The 22,277-nt window shown below is 41.0% G+C and overlaps 1 protein-coding gene across 1 annotated transcript in view; it reads right to left on the reverse strand.

Moving 5' to 3' along the window:
- Window positions 1–22,277, reverse strand: part of HERC2 (HECT and RLD domain containing E3 ubiquitin protein ligase 2) — a 203,040-nt gene that overhangs the window by 87,210 nt on the left and 93,553 nt on the right. The window contains exons 36-50 of the mRNA XM_077814849.1: window positions 19,484–19,671; window positions 18,727–18,919; window positions 12,611–12,793; window positions 11,772–11,956; window positions 9,497–9,644; window positions 9,219–9,415; window positions 8,751–8,981; window positions 7,831–7,966; window positions 6,803–6,946; window positions 4,398–4,540; window positions 3,948–4,215; window positions 3,656–3,798; window positions 2,323–2,421; window positions 2,057–2,225; window positions 1,394–1,519 (exon numbers count right to left, since the gene is read on the reverse strand). Of these exons, the coding sequence (XP_077670975.1) occupies window positions 1,394–1,519; window positions 2,057–2,225; window positions 2,323–2,421; window positions 3,656–3,798; window positions 3,948–4,215; window positions 4,398–4,540; window positions 6,803–6,946; window positions 7,831–7,966; window positions 8,751–8,981; window positions 9,219–9,415; window positions 9,497–9,644; window positions 11,772–11,956; window positions 12,611–12,793; window positions 18,727–18,919; window positions 19,484–19,671 (2,553 nt within the window). The remainder of the gene's footprint in view (window positions 1–1,393; window positions 1,520–2,056; window positions 2,226–2,322; window positions 2,422–3,655; window positions 3,799–3,947; window positions 4,216–4,397; window positions 4,541–6,802; window positions 6,947–7,830; window positions 7,967–8,750; window positions 8,982–9,218; window positions 9,416–9,496; window positions 9,645–11,771; window positions 11,957–12,610; window positions 12,794–18,726; window positions 18,920–19,483; window positions 19,672–22,277) is intronic.

Below are 22,277 nucleotides of genomic sequence, written 5' to 3' on the forward strand. Positions count from 1 at the left end.
TCGGGGTGGTCAATGTGAATTTTTCATGATTGATCCAGACACCTGCAGAAGGCTGAGCAGAACACTGGTTGCCCACTGGACTTTCTCATAGGAATTGCCCATCAGATGCCAGCCATTCCCCACCCTCATAAATTCTGGCGGGGAAAAGAGTAGCAGATGCTGCAACTGGCAGAAATATGAATCTCACCCAGGCAATATTGATATTCATCACTCACCCAAAAGGAGCGAGGGCAGGAAATAGAGTTTTTGAATCCCAGGACCCTGGATATAATTCAAGATTGTGCAGGAGAAAATGTCCCCGGATGGGGAGGAAAATGGGGGAAAGCACTAGCTAACTATACTATGCTATATTACGAATATAGACTATATTACGAAAACCACGAAAAACTAACTATATACAATAGCTCACTGCAATGATGCAGTATAAAAAAAGGGAGCCAAAGACACCAAAGATTCTGACTCAAACCATAAAGGAGTAAGAAGGAACTGGAGATGTATTGGCCTGCACCACCTTTTATGTCCTCGGTTTAGAGCACAAGGAGAGCTACGTTGCATGTGTGAGCCAACCGACACTGGTTGCAAAAAAATTCTGGACTCAGGCACATGGGTATCCCAAGTGTGGAATATACACAGGGACCATCACTCAAAGAACTCTGACATAGATGAAGAAACAGATAGCAAAATGTGTATAATTGTGTTTATTATTTCGTCTAGATCTGTGTATCACTCATGAGGCTAAGTAAAGAGTAATAGTGTTTAGAATCCTGTGCAAAATCTACCTATGTGTGTGTCTGTTGGCTTTCACGGTCACATGCCCATGAAGAGTTAAATTGTAAACCCTGAGCACCCACATAACATGAGTTCTGGCTGTGTGTTCTAAAGCTCTGAGGAGTCAGCAGGAGTTCCAAGGGCTAGGTAGTTGGACCACAGGATCTTGTTTCTCAGAAGAGGTGCTAGACAAAGGATCTGCACTCAGAGAGCCTGCCTTGAGACCCCAGCCAAGGGCAGTGCCTTGACTCTGTTCATGTTTCAAGAGCGCACAGGTCCTACCGAAGTGGGCTCCAAACACAACAACCTAGTGAGTGTCCACAGCTGGGGAAGCTCTACTGGAACTGGGTGTGATACACCCCCACACACCAGTTCTAATGTGTAAAAGTACCTTTGAGAACGCAGATCAAAGTATTAACAAAAAGGGGACAGAAGAGCATTTGTGTTTCCAGCTCACACTGGGCAACAACAACAAAAAGTCTTTATAGTCTCTTTAATCATCATAGTCTTCCACAGCTGCTGCTGTGCCAAAAGTTTCTCTTCCTTTCACTTTATAAAGCAAGAATATCATCCATATAGTTTAAAATGTGTGATTTTTTTTTTCATTTTTGGAAGTCTACATTACCTTTTACAACCCCCACGCTCCTGTGAGTAACAGATCCCCATTTGTATTTGGGTGTAGTAATTGAGGTTTTCACATGCACTTTGTCACCAATCTTAATGTGAGAAGGAGAACTCTGTGGTGGGAATCCTACAAAAGTTTAAAAAATAAGCACGTTATTTTTTAAGCTTGCATTCTCCTTTGGCATACTGTACAGATAGTTACTAGACCAGTGGGACTCACCCTCCAAATGTTCGGGGGGGGGGGGAGTTGACGTACTGAAGGGCCCAGACCAGCCCCAACTGGGCGTGGGGAAAGAGTGCCACCCAGCCCTGCTCTGTCGTCTGACCAGCTCAGACCCCAGCTGCAGTTCCATTCCACCCCCAGCCCAGCTCCACCCCCAGCCACAGCTCCACTCCAGCCCCAGCCAAAACCCAGCTCCGGCCCCTGCTGCACTCAGCCTCCTGTCCAGCTCCAGCCCCAGCCACAGCTCCATGCCACCCCCTGCTCTGCCTCCATTCCCCATATCCAGTTCTGCTCCTCCCTTAACCCAAACTACTTTGCTGAGCCAACTGTGAAGTAATGGAGTGAGGGCACGGACAGATTCCATTGCTGGTAAGGGGAGGCACAACAGGAAAAGTCTGGGCACCGCTGTACTAAACAGCAGTTAATGAATATTCAACTCACCTATAAGCTCAACGTGGATATATCTGACCCAGTAAGTGCCACCCTTTTGTTGCCAATCACATTGCACATTGAGGTCATGTAGTCCATCTCGATCCAATTTAATAACTTTACCTACATCTCCTTCACAAACTTCCTCATAGGTCCTGCAGCATCTAACCATCATCCCCACCTAGATAAAACAGGATCATAAAATCCCATAAAGCCTGCAGTTAAAGGAGCTCTTAGAGAAAAGTTACATTCCACACAGCTTTCACCACCATGCTTACCTGAATGTTCTCGCGCACATACACGGCATAATCATCATTACTTAAGAAATCAGCTCGTTTCTTATAAGTCTGGCTCTCTGTAACAACAGCACCACTAGACTGTAAAAGAACACATACAACAAACATGGACATTTTAGAAGTGCGTAGTTGCTTTCATTGGAGAGAAATAAGCACATTAGCAGGGACAGTGAAGATAAAGAACAAAGAAACAGGATAACTCTGTGATTCAACTCACTAAAGGGCTAGCATTTACGGTCTGCTGCACTTGAGACTATGGCTTAGTACCCAGAATAACTGGGAAGCTGAGTAACAGCAAGTTTCCAGGACTCCTGAAGCAAGCCAAAAGGAGTTACTATTACAAAAACTATGCAAAAAGAAAAAAGGGGGGGGGAAGGGGAGAAGCAGGAGCAAACAAAGCTTTTAAATTTAAGCCACCTACTAAATCTTGATAATCTAGAACTATAAACTTGCTCAGGTTATCAATTTGGATAATTTACCACTAAATTCAGGGCTTTTCTTCTTCCCAAATAGTATGCATCCTTTCCTATTGTGATTATGAAATCAATCACATGCCAGTACATCTTAGACATAGGAATCTGAGGAAACCAAGAATACTGCAGATATTCCTCGACTGCTATTTACTGATATAACCTCTGATACACAGATTTAGGTTTCCTGAAAGTGTATAGAAAAATAGTGCAATTCATATTCAGAACTGCTACGGGTGACATTGTTAGTTTGATAGGCCACTTTATTGTCTTTGCCTTTGAAAGCCATAGTTTTTATAAACAAAAAAATTAAGTGATTTCACTTGTGGCTTTCAGTGCCATTCAAGTCATGCTTTGATTAGCCAAAATATCAAACTTTTATTTTTCAAATCACTGGGGTAGGAGAAGGAGAGATACTTTAAAAATGTCTAAACTTCAAACTCAGTCAAGGTTGATGTAGTTTCCAAAAAAGGCTAAACAGAATTTTTGAAATCATTCCTGAAGCCTGAACTATCCGACACACTAGTGGCACTAGTGGCAGTTAATGCACAAGCAAAGTGTGTTGTCTATTGTAAAAATTCACAGATATAGTCTCCTATGAGAAACATCTGACCAGTAATTATGGTCTCCAGTTCAGTATTGAAGAAAAAAGCTAAGTGAAATGCTATAGATGCAGGTCTTTCAAAACTTAAAACTGTCGATGAACAGATTTGATGGGGGTAGCATGACACCCTTTGTAATTTGTAAGTGAAGGATATAATTACACATCTTGCAATCTATGTATCATGGTTTTTAATCCATTAATTTTTTATTTTTAATCTATTTTAGAATGACTAAATACTTACGACAGGACAAGCAGCCTCAGCTTCTTCCACATCTTCTACCATCTCCTCATCTGAATATTCATCAGATACAGTATCAGCATCTGAGAGATCAGTAATCTGGACATCAGGGTGATCCAACAGCCAACCAACCAAGGCTTCCACTCCTAGTGGAGAAAACAATAAGCCAACCAAATTAATATGGGCTTCCTTTGGTATGTCATACAGAGGTTTAAATTCTCCGTACTAGTAGCATTCTAGTCTGTTAATTTCCCTTCTTCCCCATAACATTATTAATGGTAACTATGTAAAATACCTGGTAATCCAGAAGCACTTCCGGAGGTTCCTGAGAGCGACTTCAGTGCAAATTCAATATTTTTCCTAGGAAATCCCATTTCCATAAGCTGAACTACAATAGGGAGGGGTGGAATGGGAGATTGTTTGCGCTTCTTCACTTTTGCAGGTCGGATATGCTGCACTGTAACAGGTGTTGTGGCCTCACTGGAGCTACAGTCTTCGAACAGTGGAGTGGAAGGATGTGTGGACTCCACAGCTAGATACTGGCACACTGCCAAAGCAGCAGCCTAAACAAAGACAAGTAAACACACACTGAAGTCTAGGTAGAACTAGCAATCTATATGTACTGTACATCAGTAAATGTTCAGCTTCATTTACAGAATCTTTGAAAAATGAGAAGTAATAGTCATCAATGGGAATTTGAGTGCTCAGTAGAAAGTTTTAAATGAGGAAAGAACACCGATTGTACCTCAAGCTCTTGTTTGTCAAATATTGCTTTCACAGGTGATGGCTGGGTAGCAGCTGTCAGAAGCTGCTGTAAGAGGATCATGGGAGGTTGAGGTCCTTCAGGAGACATGTCTCCTATGTCAGGGGACGCAACTGCTCCATCCTCTGAAATAAATGAGTTTTAGTCAATAAAATTACAATTAATATAAGGTAAATTATGCTGTGTTAAAGTGTCTTGTGGATCAAACATACAAAGGAATGATGTCCACCACATTCCATCTCAAATTTAGAAGGGAGCATGTGCAGTACAGCAAATTTTCTGAACACAAGCCTCAAAAGACCTAAACTTCTAGTCAAACACTAGTTTTACTACCATATCTAGAGCTAGTCTGGCAGAAGCCACTTGGCATAGTGGGCATGCACTATTAAGCTTGAATTCTTATCTTACCAGACCTGACATTATTACAAAAGGAAGCATACTACGCTCTTGGAGAACACTTGGTACAGTTCTTGAGTTCTCCCCCTCTAACTGATGCTGACAGCATGTTTGATAGGCTCTAGATGGAGCCCTCTCTCTCCCTAACAAGAGGGAGTCATTAAAAGAATATTCTATGACCCCAGAGATCACGACTCCTCCAAATGAGTACACCTCATTTTGACTGACTAGGTTTGGATTCTGTACTTTTGAAGGATGTTTTCCCGTCACTCCAGTAGTTGAAGCAAGGAAAGAAATATATACTGACTCAACATTTGGGTCCCAAGACCAGTAATAGCTGAGACACAAACCAGAAAAGACTAGAAAGAAATATTAAATATGATAGAGAAGTCCCAGCATTCCATTTTCCCCATACTACTAATATAGCACTTGTTTCTAGCTCTGACAAGTTAGAGAATATCCAATTTTAAAATGACACCAATCTGATCATCTTGCCTTTTCTAACATTCAGCTGAGTTTCAACATGATTTTAGCAGATGCTAGCACAAGAGCCACAGAATCAGCAATCATTACTTTATAAAATCAGAGAAAACTTTAAAACCCTGCTTTCAGGAGGCAAAGTATTAATCTTCAGTTTTTTGCAACCACTGAATAATCAGTTGCTAAAAAAATTATTTAAGCAAAATGAAAGCAAGATGATAATTAGAATTATGTGATAAAGCTGGTTACCTAACTTATTGATACATATTCATTTCTTATTTGTTACTGAATGTTAACATTTGTAAAACCTTAGTTGCACAAAATACAGAACCTCAGTTACAAACGCCTCGGGAATGGAGATTGTTCATAACTCTGAAACGTTCGTAACTCTGAACAAAACATTATGGTTGTTCTTTCAAAAGTTTACAACTGAACATTGACTTAATATCGCTTTGAAATTTTACTATGCAGAAGAAAAATGCTGCTTTTAACCACCTTAGTTTGAATGAAACAAGCACAGAAACAAGTTCTTACCTTGTCAAATCTCTTTTAAAAAAGAACAAACCTCCCCCCCTTATTTTTAGTAGTTTACATTTAACACAGTACTGTACTGTACTTGCTTTTGTTGTTGTTGTTGTTACTGCTGCTGCCTAATTGTGTACTTCCGGTTCCAAATGAAGTATATGATTAACCTGTCAGTTTGTAACTCTGGTGTTCATAACTCTGAGGTTCAACTGTATATGTAAGTTTAAAATTTTAGAGTAATACCTCTCCATTGTGTTCCATATCCCAGTGAATTAAGAAGGAGCATCTGGTGATGACTTGAGCAGTTCTCATCCACATGTTTAAGAGGAGCCGAATGAATTAAAATGCAATAGACATTAGACTTCCTTTTCTCCACCATCCCCCAAGATCACTATTTTATCCACTTAATTTCAATCCACCATTTGTAGCTCCTCTTCAAGTAGAAAGAGAAACTGCTTAAGACATCAATCACCACCTTGAAAATGACAGAAGAAGCCATAACAAGAGGTACAAATGTGTTTTATTTACATTTTGGGGCAGCATAGAGAGGTGTTTACAAATTTAGTATTCAAATAACAAAAATATTAAAGAGTCATATTAAATATGTAAGAATCATAAGTTCGGTGATCAACATTTTAGTGTCCAAAATCTTTACCTGCCTAATCTAAAAACAACAGGAAAACACTTTCAGGACCAGTAAAAATTTAGAAACAGTTTTTGAAAGTAATCATCTCTGAGTCTTTGCGGTCAAAAGCCTCAGTTCTAGCCTCAGACCATAACATGCAAGGTACATACTCATCAGGTATAGCTGCCGAATAAAGCCACCACACAACCCGTAACCATACATATTAGTTACATTTTCAACTCAAGAGGACATTGAAGACAACATTTTATTTTGAAGACTAATAATCAACAAGAGGTTAAATATTGAAAAGCCTGTGGCTGACAGGACAACTAATTCATCTTGTTACGATAAAAAGCTGTACCTGTGGGAATCGATCCAGCCTCTTGTACAGCTGGTTGAGATAAGATCTGCCTTAATTTATCCTGGTGAGAAAGCAGAGCTCGACCTGCTTTCAATATGTACAATTTTAACTGTTGGCATCTCAGCAGATCCAAATCCACTTGACCTATCAAAAACATAAAATGGCCATTAACCAGAAAGCAACAGCATTCAAAGTAACAAAGGTAAACATTTATTTTTACAATCTGATGATCCCATCACAAAAATACATTTTTAGTACCAACAGTTATGAATGGTAAGCTCAAACAAGATGAAAGGACTAAAATATAAAGTTTAAGTGCCTCATTATAAGAAACCCACACTGGACCTATTCCAGATGTCGATACTAAGACAGTGCGTCTCAGCTGTCATGCACTTCGTGAACTTAAGGTTTGTCTGGACAAACAGTTAGTGGTGGCAATGTGGGGTGCTATTCTACAGTGCACTAGCATATTGGGCACCAACATTTTGTGTAGACGCCGCAACCATGCACTGATGTACGGCCAACGTGCAGTAGGAAACTTTTAGCGCACAGTAGCAGGATACACACACACACACCCCGGTGAATGGCATGCTATCATGCAGATTTACACCACAGCTTGACATGCACTAACTAAGTCATGCACACTGCTTAAAATGCAACAGGTAAGAGCAAACTAGGTAGATATCAGGTGCATCAACTATTTTCAGACAACTCAATTTGCAACAAAGACTCCAGCCTCAAACTACATTTACATCATAGATGGCAGCCATTCTTCAAGTCAAGATATAAACTGGATAACCTGTACAGTGCATCAATGCACTTCCTTGCGTACTTGCATGTGCTTCTCCTATGACTCTTGCTCCACTTTGGGGTAAGTGGTGGTATGTGCCTTCATATATCACTTCCTACTCAATGCTGACCAAGTAGAAAACAACTTTCCGCAGAACTTCTGTACCTTCCTAATATCTATTTAATGTTAGCAATATTTTCCAGAGAAGGGTTAACGTATGATAAACAGGAAACTGTACCTGAAAGACCCTGGTTGGGAGACTTCATCCTGTGTTTTTCTATTTTACTTCCGGCCAAGTTTACCAGCTGAGCCCAGACAGACAACATGGGTTCAGTGAATGGCAAGTTGTTCACATTAAAAGCCACCACTGGAAGCTAAAAGAACCAAAAGGTTAAGCATTTTTCAAATCTTTAGAAATTCATAAAAACGTATGGATTGTTTATATTTTAAGAGGATAACTAGTGTTTATTTAATTGCTCTTGAACTGGAACAATTGAAGAGAACTTTGGTCTCTAAAAACACTAAGAAAATAAAGAAGCTCCTAGGACTGTAGTCATAAGTAGAGGGATCTGAGTATCACCGGCAGAAAGGAAAAGCAGATAGCATGAGTGTCAACTGCAACCCCTGCAACAGACTGGGGCTTTAAGTGCACAGGAGCCTCTTATGCTGTGACTTCACAAGGCAAAAAAAAAAAAAAGGTGTGTTAATGCAAGGCAAAATCCTAGTGAAGACAAGGCAGTTTCTAGTTTTCACTAATTAGCAGATGAGACTATGGTGTATCCTAGTCTTTATCTCAACTTGCTTATTAATATGAAAGCTACAAGCTGCCTTGTCTTCACTAGGATTTAACCCTGAGTTTGCACACCTTTTTAACTAGTGAAAACAGCTAAACTGAGTTAATATATTTTTTCTAATAAAGATAAAGCCCTGCAAAGACATGCATGAAGACTGCCTTGATTTGCAAATGAGCATGAAATGCACAGTTGTGGGACTAGCAGATGTATATTCCCTGGACAAATAATTTTTTATACCACACATCCTACCCTTGGTCAAACTAGCCTATTTCTCCTTTGTAAAACAGAGCCAAGTTAAGTTTCTTTTTTCACAAAAAACACAACTTTCACACTTTCTGTAATATTAAAGACCGGTTTTACTTACCGGTTTTAGTTGACTTAAGGGGCACACTCTACATGTTCGCATGTCATAGAATTGAACAGTGATTTTTCCTTTTGGTGTGATGCGCGTCACTGTGCCTTCTCCAAATTCATCGTGAACGACTTGTCCACCCAATCTCAAGCGACTGTCTATTCCGCCAATCACTGCTAGTACAGCCATTAAGCCTCCCACCTCTGGATTCTCAGAATCAGTGAAGTAGTCTTCTAAAACAGCCTGATAAAGAATAGTAAAGTTAACTGTAGGGAGAAAACTAGTACTTTTATCTACTTCATTAAAAAAAATAATTTATACAGTCATCAATCCAGTTGAAAGTTGCAATACAAAAAATAATTTTACATAGAATAGTTTTAAAATCAAACTTTAACATTGTTAAAATAGTTTTAATATTTAAAACATTAAAAATTAACACTTCTAGAGAAAAATGAGCTAATTTTAAAACGTGGAAACTACCCCTTCTGACTGTTTTCCTGCAAAGATGTGGGTGATGGAGGTTAGTTGAGAGTTGATGTACTTGTTTATGAGTCCATTCCACTGGCTTAGTGAATGGAGCGTCCTCAGCAGTGCCACTATCTCTTCTGCTAAAGTACTGCTGTGAGTTGCCGTTAGAGATGCTTGAGGCCTGGCCTTCCTCCTCCTCAGAGTAGATTCTGAAAAGAAATAGCAGAATCTCAGCAGATGATTTAAGATAGGAAAAACAAATTAAACCATTAAGGAAAAAATTGCTCTACCTCTGAGTAGTGGGATATCTGAAGAGCAAGTACTAAGTAGGCTGCCTAAGAAACCAAATAGTTTTTCCACAAGAAATTTCATGTCTCTTGATCTTTCAGTTTTGTCCCAGGATGGAAGTACCGCTTTTAATAAATGCACAGCAAGGATCTAAAAGTAGATATTAGAATTAGTGTTATTTTATTTCAAGTCATTTCAGCAAATAACTTCTATAGGATCAGGGTTCTAACACAAGAACATTTGAATTAGAAATATCTATATGGAAATGAAAGACTTAACTATTAGCCATCTTTTGTGCTCTTCCCTACAATTTTGGTTGCTGAAACTTAAATGGTCCATAGCTACCTAGTTATTTTCTTGCTTATTTGCCCATTTATCAATATTAAGAGGAACTGCTAATTTCATACTAGTAGTAGCTGTATTTAACATAGGGTTGCCCACCCTCCAGGATGGTCCCGGAGACTCCAGGAATTGAAGATTAATCTTTAATTAAAGACTGCCATGGGATGAAACCTCCAGGAATATGTCCAATCAAAACTGGCAATCCTAATTTAACACTGCCCAGCATCAAAGCACACAGGGCTCCGCCGCAGAGCTACACACAGATTGGCAAAAAGTAAGATCACCCTCATAAGACTTGAAAACAAAGAAGTATCAGAACAGGAATTAAAGTGATGGGGAAAGAGATGTGGTTTAGATTCCAAATATAAGAATCAACAGCAGTCATACTAATACACACTTTTGGGTGAATTCGTTTACACCCTAACTCTATTCCAGTGAAGGCACAGGAGCCTAACAACGTAAGAGGTAATGTTATCAGAGTGCAAACAGCAGCCAGAACAATGCTTGAGGAGCTTTTCGCATATAGCCAATGCTTAGTATCACTGTCTCTCAATTTAGCAAATAAATATGCATCTGCATTTTAAGTTGGAAAACTGGTTTTCTTTCTCGGAATGAACTCCCCAAGTCCAATACAAGTAGGTTGCATCTTTCTTGCAATATACATCTAGGACAGCACAGGTATGTCTTCAGAGTTTTGTCACCATTCTCCCAGCCCCCTCCATGATCCCGGGCCAGATGTGGAGGTATTATGGTCTTATTAATCTTGACTATTCTCCAGTCAACAAGGACAGCCTTGTCTTCTGGGCCCTGGACACTAAGAGAAGACTGATCCACCCTTGCAGAGGTGTCTCTAGATAAGTTTTGAATCATGCATATAAAAACAGTGGCCCACCACAAGCTATCCACACTGATCACCTTTCCCTGGAAGAATGTCTTCTGCAGTCATGGAGTCAATGCATGAAGGCTCTCTTTATGCAGCTCCCAAGAGGATCCCCTCACAAATGGAGCTCCTTTCAGCTTTTTGCAGCTCCATTTGTTCAATCATGCTAAGGAAGCACACCCATTTTTGTCCTAACCCCTTGGAGAGAAGGAAGAAATGCTCTCTGCTGTCCCAAAATTGGCTTCAAAATTAGGGTAAGAGTAAAGTAGCAGAGTTGACATACCATGATGTTTAGCTGGCTGAATACAGAGAATCTCATAAGGGTGAGAACACAACCTAGATCCTGTATGAGTGAACAGCCTCTGGTACATACTGAAAGAAAGTCACAACCTAAATGTATCAGGTTGAGGAAGAGATCAGGATCACGTTTGTATATTCCTGCCCTAAGTTAATTGGCAGGGCTACCTTTGAGAAGATGCAAGCAACAGAAAAGCACCATTAATGGAGAATTATACGTTCAAATCTTGCGTACAGAAGAAATTTATTTACAATGGAAAAGCTACACAGGCGATAAATATGACACATCAGTGTACAGTTCTAACTGGTAACCCCTTCCTGCAGGCAGTTTTAGATCACTCACTCTTTATCACTAACTTGAATGCAAAGATATAGCATGCCAATAAAAAAGGACAGGCAAGCTAAGCAATTTGGTTATTTTATTTAAAATAGTCTGAGTTTGTTCATTTTTCTTTAATTGTCTGTTGTGGTTATAGAGACTGTGTGCATAGCCAGTTCACCTCCCTAGCAACCTTTACTATTAGGCCCACAGGTGCCAACCAACACTCTCTCTTGCATTGAACAACATTTTACATAACCTTGTTGTGCAGTGTTAACTTGCAGGAGGATTTTTAAAGGAAGAAAATTCTGATATTACCTTTCCTACAACTGAAGAAAATAAGAGGCACCTTCAAAACTGTTCACTTTTTAAACTATACTGTAACAAGACAAAAAATGCCAAATTCATTGCATATGAAAATGATCTGGAAACACATTACCTGTCTCTGTAGTGATGCAGCAGTGAAAGATTCATGCCCCTCCACAATTTTCATTAGCAAAGTTATCCACTGAGATGTGCTAAGCGTGCTGCACATCTGAGGCATGAGTGCTATACTTCGAATGAATCCTAACGTGCACCAGCTTCTATGCTGCTCTTTATAAACCAACTTATTTGGCAACGAAGCTGGAAATAAAAATACATGAACAGCTGACTTTTCTGCCAACTGCACCACAATTTCTCAAAGTGATCCACTTTGTTAGACAGATCTTAAAGCTCTGCTACAAAATTGCCCCTAAATATAAAATTAATTAACTGACTTCCAGTTTAGTTGAAGTCCATTAAGAATTAATTTCTGGCATACTCCAAGAAAGAGAATATCTCTTGCAAGCAAATTCTCACCCACACACTGACTACACTACCTTACAATTCTGTCCATTTTGGAAAATTTGCTTGAAGTTACTAGTATTATAAAGATGCTATATATCATCAAATTTATGATTCGCCTAATTATAAAGTCATGCTGTCCTTCCTAACCTGAAAAGTCCTTTTTGACTTAAGATTCCTTATAATGGAAGCCATTTACCGGTTGGATTGTCTGGGCTTTGTATAGTGTGCAGCACACCAGTACTAACAGAGAAATGCGTATTCTATCCACAAAACAATTTGTGATGTTTCCACAAATATGTAAAATTGATGCTTTGAGAAGGTCTAAATGTTACTGAACTTTGACCTTAAAAGACTAGGAATTAAATAAAGGAATTACTGCAAAATCAGGCAAGATATACCGCCTGAAAGCTGATGGGTTTATTTGGTCAGACTATGCCATGTAACACATACTTGATTTATCTATCGTTCCACTCTCCACCAACATGCGAAGCAATCCACACAAAGTTCTGGTCGCTTCATTCTGCATAACTTCAGCATGGACTCCAGCAGAGAGAGAAAGCGTCTGTAACAGGTTCACGGTACTCATCAGCATCGTGGAAGTGGGGTGAAGATTCCTTTCAGCTTGTTCTCCCTCTGAAGCAAAAGACAAAAGATACAGGATTACTTTAGTAACAAGCTAACACAGTAAACAAAATGTTCTGAAAAAGGCAAAAAGAACAGCAGTTCTTTGAGATGTATGTCCCTATGGGTGCTTTACTTCAGGTGCACATGCAACTCTCAAACATTTGATTAGAGATTTTCCACTAGTAGTACCAGTCTGGCCCGCACATGTGCCCTATATGCCTCCTCACACTGGACACTGAGGCTACACAGAAACGTGCAGGCAACCCTCCCTCAGTCCCTTCTCCACTCGAATGTCTCCACAGAGAACAGTCTGAAGAGAAGGAAAGATTGGGAGAGCAGTAGAGCACCCACAAGGGTACATATCTCAAAGAACTGAAGTTACTACACAAAGTGAGTAACCTCGTCTTCTTCAAGTACTGTCTCTACGGATGCTCCATTTCAGGTGACTTCTGAGCCGTTTCCTCAGGGGAAGGAGGGAGCATTGGAACGGAGTCCAGAACTGAAGACAGTACTGCAGTACCAACTGCCAATCAGATCTGACAGCATGGCTTAAGCGTAGTGCTTTGAAAATGCACATATGGAAACCCATATAGTAGCCCTACATGTATCAGACACTAGTACTTTCTAAAGCAATGCCATGTATGTTGCTTGTGACCTGGTAAAATGTGCTGTCACTCCTTGAGGAGGATGAACTGTGCAACCCACTTCCCGTGAGAGGAGAAAACAGAAAATGGAAGCAGGCATTACTGACAATCCTGAACTCCAACAGATTGATGTGGAGATTTGTTTCTGAGTTGCCCATCTCCCCTGAGCTGTGAAAGCACTGAGATGAGCTCCCCATCCCCACAATGATGCATCTGTTGTTAAAGTTAGCGATGGAGCTGAAGACAGTTCCTTATAGTGGTGCAAAGATTCCAATGATTGTCCATACCAAACTTGACTTGGTTATGAACCTATCTAAGGGAAGGCAGGCTTTGAACTCGTCAACAGCCAGGGAAGCCCCTATAAACTGTATCTTAATTATGGGGATAATGTGGATGTCCTTACATTTAGCTGAAGACAACTCCTAGAAGAGCAAGGGCCATCTGCGTGGAAGATAACACTGCTTCGTAAAAATGGCCGTTGAATAGCCAGTCAACAAGGTAATGGAAGACTAGGATCACCACTGCTACTGCCAGGACCTTGGAGAACACCCTTGGGGCCAAGGAAAGATCAAGGGGGAGCACTTGGTATTGAAACTGATCCTGGCCTATAGAGAATCACAGACCTATCCTGTGCAAAGGGTATACTGGGATATGAAAATATGCATTTTGTAGGTCAAGGACTGAAAATCAATCCCCCTTCTCCAGTGAAAGAACTCACCATCCTGAAATTGTAAGGCTTTATAAACTTGTTTAGAAGTCTTGGATCTAATATCAGTCTCCACCCTCCATCCTTCTTTGGTATAAGGAAATACTTTGAGTAAAACCCATTGCCCATGGGAAGAGGAGGAGACTATTGCTCCTAACTAGATGAAAAAGATCACCTCCTATCTCAACACAAGCTCATGAGCGGGGTCCCTGAAGAGGGATGGGGAAAAGGAAGGAAGGATGTAAAATGGATGTTATGACCTCTATGACTCACTTGTCTATAGTAATCTGCCTCTAGGCATGTTGGAAATAGGAAAGGCATCTCCAAAGGGAGGGTGGTGGGCAAACGAACACAGCTATAAAAGTAGACATGGGGGAGGATTTGAACCCCTGACCGACCCCGTCAAAACTGTTGCATAGAAGATGGTTGGGTGGTCGTGAAAAAAGGGCGGGTGGCCCACTTTCTCTGAAATTTGTGTCTTTTCCTGTGGAAGCTCAGTGGATCTATGGAATCCAGAGAACTGAGCAGGAGGTGATCTCTGGGCAGTTTGTGACCTACTAAACAGTTATCTGTAGGTGTATAAATGCCCAGGGAATGTAAAGTGGCTCTAGAGTCCTTCAGTGTCCTCCATCTGTGGTCTCCAAGAAAAGCCTACAACCATTGAAGGGGAAGTCCTCAGCAGTGTTCTGTATTTCTCACTGAAACACCAAGAGCTAGAGCCATGATGCCCTGCACATAAATACTGCCATGGATGCTTGAAGAGTGGTCCTGGCCAATAACTGGCCCTCTGAAATGTTGAACTAGAATTGTTCCTTATGGTCCTGGTGGCAGGTGTTCAATAAAGGCCATCAGTCTATTATAGTTCACAAAACTGTATTTGACCATTACTGCCTGATAGTTCTGAATTCTGAACTGCAAAATTGCTGATTAATTGAACTTCTGGCCAAACAGATCCAGTCTCTTACGGTCCTTGTCACGTGGAGCAGAACTTGAGAAGTGCTGCCTACCCTGCTCTTTTACTGCATCCACTGCCAGGGTCAGGGGAGGGAGAACAAGATATCAGAGTCAGGGGAACACAATACTTTTTATCTTCCATTTTACACATTGGTGGAATAGTAGCAGGTGTTGGTCAGACAGTCTTAGCTGGATCCAGGAGCACCCTGTTGATGGGTAACCCCATCCTGGAGGGCACTGCTGACCGAAGAATATCCCGCAGTTTGTGATGTAAATCCCTGACCTCTTCAAGTGGAATCTGAAGAGAGTCAGTTACCCAGCTTATTAGATCTTTAAATTTCTGGAAATCAGCAGCCATGTAAGGTGGTGGAGGCATAACTGCTTTGGTTGAAGATAAGGATTAAATGCGTGTTTGAGGGGTAGCCTCTTTAGCCACCCTGGATTCCTGTTCCTCAAATGTCTCCTCCTGTGTGGGGGACGAGGGATGTGGTTGGAGAGTATAGGACTGAATAAGCCTAAGTCTCCCTCTGAGACAGTACTAGTGGTCTGGAGAGTTGCTATCAGTAAGCAGGCCGGGGATCCCAATATAGCCCACTGGGGGGACTCCATACAGGTGTGGGAGTGGCATGCAGAATTGGTTCCACCTTCTTTGATGATGGTCACAATCTTCCCTGTGACTGTCAAACAATGGGCTCCTGACAGGATACGTAGGGGAACCCTTGAAGTCCCCTTCGTCCTCCTCAATAAAAATGCTGAGGCCCCCACAGAAAAAGGCAAAGAGTCCTGCAGTACTGGGGAAAGGAAGATGCTCATTACCTATGAGGAGCAGGGATTGCAGCTCATCTATTACTTGCATTGCTAAATTCTTGCCATACCAAGTAAGGAATCGGTACCGATGTGGTGGCTGAAGCGGATAGTACCATTGCTGACGGGCATACCGATGTGGGCATTGATGGAGCCTGCTGCCATTGCTTGCTCAGTAACAAGGGTGCCAACTGGGTAGGTGCCAACTGTGGGACTGAGCCCAACAGTACCAGACCCAGGTGCTTATGCTGTCCCTGCTAGAAGGTAATGAAGCCCTGTCGGTGCCATGTCTCTGTCTTGAGTTCTGGGGCTTTCCAGTTCTGCCAGTACCAGAAGGGGAGTCCTTTGACCCCACAGTACCTAGCCAAGAGGTTGAAGCTTCGGAGACCACAGATCTGACAGGGGACCCAAGCTTTTTCAGAGCAGGCTCTTTCTGATGAGTCCTTACTCCTCTTTTTGGGAGCCTTCTCAGAAGCTTTCAACAATCTCCCCTTCTTAGGGGAAGCCTACACCAAGGTCAAAAGGGGAATGCATCTGTCCAGAGACAGATATTCCGGGGGTCAGGGTGCCCCCCTGACCTGACTCATATTTGTTGAAGTGAGCGCTCCATCCTTAACAGTCTGAACTTAATCTCCCTGTTTTTCCTTGCCCTAGACTTGAGGGCTAGGCAGAAACTGCACTTCTGGGAGACATGAGACTCCCCCACGCAACCAACACACTTCGGGTATGTCTTCACTACAGCAACTGATCCAGCAGGGATCGATTTATTGCATCTAGTCTAGACGCGATAAATTGACCCCCCGAGCGCGCTCCCATCGACTCCTATACTCCAGCACCACAAGAGGCGCAGGCAGAGTCGACGGGGAAGCGGCGGCAGTCGACTCATGGCAGCGAAGACACCACGGTAAGTCGATCTAAGTACGTCCACTTCTGCTATGTTGGATCATATTAAAGAAGTTTTGTATTAAAATCACAAATGAGTTTGACTCCCCATAGTTTAAATTCCAGGGTATTACTAATTAAGAGGTCTCTTGGTTTTTGGTACTGTTTCTCTCCCTCTCTGTGTGACACTTTCAAGCTGCTAATTGTGTTAGTACATTCTAAGACAGAGTCTGTTCTCAAAGCAATACTTTGTAACAACAGAAACAGCACACAGAGACTCCCCGCCCTTTCGTTGTATTTATCTCGCTTTGTTAACAATTGTGATTAAAACAGAGATAGAGGATGTATGTGGATGGACGCTTGGTATGGATAATAACTGAATGATCAGGGAGGTGCCAGCCTAAGAATCCAGCGTCCATTGGCTGAAGGCGGCGTCAAGTGGAAACAACCAGAGGACCCCAGAGGGCAGACTGGAATCCACCCAACAGCTTCAAGGATGGGAGAACCGAAGAACAACACTGAGCCGTCAGGAACGTGCCATCTGCTGATTGATTCAGCAACAGCATGATGAAGTAATTCCCATAGACTGGCATAGGAATAAATTCCTATAAAAATGGACTCTAGAAACTGAACTTTGGGGTCTGATTCTGCAAACCAACTTCCAGGAGCGTCAGATAAGGCTCTGCTCCCTCCTCGTGTCCAGGCCACCTGGCCAGTGGCTTGGCATGAGCAACTCTAAGGCTGGTAACTATGTTAACAGCCTTGTAGAACCTGTGTGTGTATAAATGAATGTGTGAATAAATATAAAATTGAATGGAATGTTATAGCTATAACTAACTGCTTACTATGATTCTTTCTGTATTCACAATAAATGTGGCATTTTGCCTTTTCCCCTTTCATGAGATCCTGATGGTTTTTATTTTATTGGTATAACAATGTTATTCACATAGCTGAAGTTGCATAACTTAGATCGACCCCCCGAGTGGCTGCCGATCACAGGTATAGCCTCTCGGCAGGAAAGGCAGCTTTTGTAGCCTGGCAAGCCAGGTACGCCCTGCCAGGAAGACAAGGCTCCCCAAGGAGAAAGAGAGGAGGGGGAGAACTATTCTCTCACTACTAAAAGTTACTAACTATAACTACTACTAATGATAAACTATACTAAGTAATCTTAAACAACAACAACAAGAATACAAAATAGACAAGGCACACTCAAGGCAAGCACGCTAGAGCTCTGCCTCATGCCAAGGCAGTAGAGAAGGAACTGACATTGGTTCGCCCATGCAACCCTATATGGCCTCGGTGTCCAGTACATGGAGGCACAGGGCACATGAACAGGCAAAACAAGCACTGCTAGCATAAAATCTCTGTTCAAGGGCTTGAGAGAGACACACACACCTGACGTGGAGCACCCATTGGGACACTACTTGAAGTAGCATGATTTTTATAACTCTTATCATGGAAAGCATCCTATAGTTCAAACACCATGGTATAAATTGCAAGTCATCATGTAGTTCTTGTGGATGTTTCCAAGCTGTTCCCACCACACCATTTTTCCCATGAAAACCAACACTTCAAAAAGAGAGAAAGACAAGATGTGAGACAAACACACGTCCTAGGAATATTTATTATAATTCTGACATTAAAATTAGCACTATCATATCCAGATGTGCCTGCCATGATACAGCACTGAAATCATAGCAGTTGGAAAGTATACCCCTCCTTCCCAAATGCATGATCAGCAGACGCATGACCTTGCTATCCCTTCAAAATAGCTTTTCTATGTTGAAGAGGAACATCAGCCACATATAAATTTATGCCAGGTAAGTAAAGAAAAAGCTTTTTGGATATTTTTTTTCCCTGTTGTGAAATGAGTTTTGCTGATCTTACAAAGTCCTAACACTGAAGATTCAGAAAGAAGTCTGCCTCCATTTTAACAAAGTATTTTTTCTTACCAGAATCATCCTCTGTATCAGAGTCTTCTGTTGTGGGTTGAGCTGTAGGTGGTGGCTCAGCCAGTTTGAGGTCATATTTTCCCTCCTTCCCCATCCTGTAAGAATTTGTACTGCCAGTGTCCCACTGAACCCTAATCCAGCCATCCTCTCCCAGTTCTCCAATCACACGACCCAAACCTGGAGGGGGCCCATCCTGAGAGAACACAGAAGCTCAGTCAACCAACAACTCACATCTATGCCAATAATGGGATGACTCAGTTATACAATTTCTCACTAATTTTCCACCCAATTTGTGTGCATATGCAGAGTAAAACAAAATAACCCATAGTATTTTTTCAAAACTCTTAAGATGTTTTTTCACTTTCATATGATAGAAGTTTCATTTTAAACATTTTCAGATTAGAATGATTTTTAATTCAGATGGCAATCAGCGATAAGGAATATAGCTACTTTAAAAAAAATCACATTGCAACATTTTTCACACATTGTACAAGTTCCTCACACCAGGGAGCTTCCATGATGCTGCACCCAAGCACAATTGATCCTGCTTCCTTTTAAATGGTGATTTAATATAGAAACGTTTCAGTGAAAAAGAATTTACTCTACAAATAGAAATGAGACCTAGTGTCATGCTAAATATTTGTCTTTTTGTTACCTAAAAACCTGAAAATGAAATAATTCACATTACGAGTCCATTAATACTGTCAGTAGATTGATCAGACATATTACAAAACAAAAGTGGAACACAATTTTGTACCTGATCACCCCATTTCCAGTCCACCCCTCTCATCACCCTGGTTCCAATTTTCATCATGGCTGCCAGCTCTGGCCCAGACACAGGGAGCTGAACTGGTGTGGTTTCCTTCCTTGACTCTTCCAAAACAGTGGCAGAAGCTCCCCGAGAAGCGGCAATCATATCTTCTTCAACATTGTCAGAACTAGGCCCTATAGGAAACATTCATAAGAAACAAAGACAGCTTGAAACTTAAGACATGACCTTTGTCGCACCAGTTAAAAACCTTTTACAACATACAGTACTTATATTAATACTTAAAATGAGAAGTTAGTATTCAGAAGACAGGCGTTAACTAGTGATGCAGTCAATTCCAGCTTTTAGAGACTATGAAATTAGGTTTTTGAAAATAAAGGGATTATAACATATATTATCTTTGTTCAAAATAATACAGACTAATGGAAAAGATATTAGGGTGATTTTCTCCAGCATCCAAGCAGGTCTAGTGGCAGAAAATGTTAAATAGGTTTTTACCACTATTTTTTATCTAGTGAAAGGACTAGAAAATAGTTGCAGACCTTTTGGTAAGGATACGATCAAGCAAATATGTTGCTGAGTAATATAGCTACATGAAAGCAGAAATCTGTACATGCCTGTCTAGAGGTTCAGCTGGTAGTATAATCATGTGAAAAAAATTTGAAGAAAACTAGTCTCACTCCTAGTGAACAGAGCTGGAAGCACAGCTAAGGGGAACTTCATGGGAAGTGGGGAGGAGGAGAAAAGAGCAGGTAGTATTTAGCCTTTATATAAAGCAAATGTAGCAGTCATGAAGAAGAAAGGGAATTTGGATCATTCGAGTGAAAAAAGAACCTATACATTTAAGGGTTCACATTCCCAGACTCTTTCATTTCAGTATTTATCTGAGAAGAAATGAATGCAACAGGACATAAAACCTGGCTGTCATTTGGTGGAAGTGAGTGAAAGCCCTCCAATACCTTAAGTTTACCATTTGTAGACAAAAGTTTAAGCAATTTTATTTATTTAAACTCTCTCCCCACAATCCATCACTTTATTAAGACCAGAAGTTCAAGTGCTCTGAGCTCAAGCTCTGCCTACTTAACTCCTCAACCAGGACCGTCATAACAAAAGAACAAGTGATGACACAAACGTTAAAAAAGGGAGAAAAGCGAGAGTCTGTGAAGCCCACTGAGAACCCTACTACTGCCAATCTATTTTGTAGGGAAACCATTTGGATACTACAATGATGGGCTGCAGTACAAAACCCTAATATGAAACAACAATTAAACTATGCACACTCCCCTAAATAGGAAACAGATTCTTATCCTTGGAAGTATGGACAGGTCCAGCTTGACGGGGGAAAACGTCAGTGGGTAACAAGTGTTCCATTCTTTGTCTTGTTACCTTGTTCAGTCCATCACCTCAGAGAAGTAGCAAACAGTGAAAAACAAACACAAAAGGAGGGTGGGGAGTAAACAAGTAAAACAAACTAGGCTAGAAGAGTGATCTTCATTTCTCAAGGAAGAGTACTAAGGTTTTTTTCATACTACTGACTGGGGCACGCCTTCCTCAAAGGATGAATCCTCAGGCACATGCAGTTCCAGCTTGCAGTGCTTGAGAAAGGTGAAAGCTGAGGGCCAAATTACTGCCTTACAGAATTCTTCATAGTTGAGTAAGCCTCTATGCCTTCAGGTACTATTTACCAAAAGTAAATAAGCTTATGTGGTATAGAATCTAAGACATCTAGCTATGGAAGATTTAGTGTTGAACAAAACAAAGAAGAATCAAATAATATCCTCATAGGTATGTGGGTCAGTATTCCCGAAGTCTCTCACCACCATGACATGGCTGCCCAGTGAGACTAATAGGCAAACCAGAGAAACTTCACACTCTCATTCACCATGCATTCAATTTCCCAGTCTACTGAATCATTTGGGGAACAGACCCCAAAACAGAACTCAATAGAAACTCCATAATTAGCTAGTGAAGCCACATCTATATAGGCTTTAGAGCCTTGATTTAGTACAAAGTTCTTTTGTTTACCAGTTGACTTTTGTCCTTGCCAGGACTTTTCCCCATTCAAATCTGATTCTACACCTTCAGTAGTCTGCCTATATGTTATATCATTGGTCTAATCTGGTATGGCAATTCCTATGTTTACATCGATTCAGGTAGCTTGACTCAGGTCACAATAGCCAACGTCAAACACTTCAGAGGAAAGTGCTAGAATGTCCATAAAAGGAGAATTAGGAAATATTTTTTCCTTTTCTTCCTGCTCTTAATCCATACAAGTAGTGTTAATTTTTCTGCACTTTGGAAAGGAGGAAATTTTCCATGGATGTCTAATATTTAATTCCTCAGCTTGAGTTGTTCTTCCATAGTGGGAGCACTGGTGGAAGAAATACAACCATTTATAGGTCTTCATACACTGAAGAACGAAAACTTCTTTGAGGAGCAATATATTCACCAAGATAAGCCCTCATTCTGTTCATCCACAGGTAACTGGGATGCTGTGAGCACAAAAGAAAGTACCCTGAGATACAGCTCTGCAAGCTCCTTTCAGGAGAGACAGTCACTTCTTTCCCCAATTAATTGAAAATGTCTCTCAAATGGCAGATGTTTAGCCTTACAAGAAATATGAAGTTTTTCCCCAGTGGGTGATCTTAAAAGGAGGCAAGCTGTTGCTGCCAATATTTGACCTTGTGTTAATCATCTGTGAAGAATGAAAGGTGAACAGTATGATTTTCTGTTCTGCTTTACTTTCTATTGAAGAGGCCTGCTTTGGAGAGGCCTTCCTTCC

Source organism: Eretmochelys imbricata, chromosome 1 (genome assembly GCF_965152235.1).
Source record: "Eretmochelys imbricata isolate rEreImb1 chromosome 1, rEreImb1.hap1, whole genome shotgun sequence".
Taxonomy (NCBI): Eukaryota; Metazoa; Chordata; order Testudines; family Cheloniidae; genus Eretmochelys; species Eretmochelys imbricata.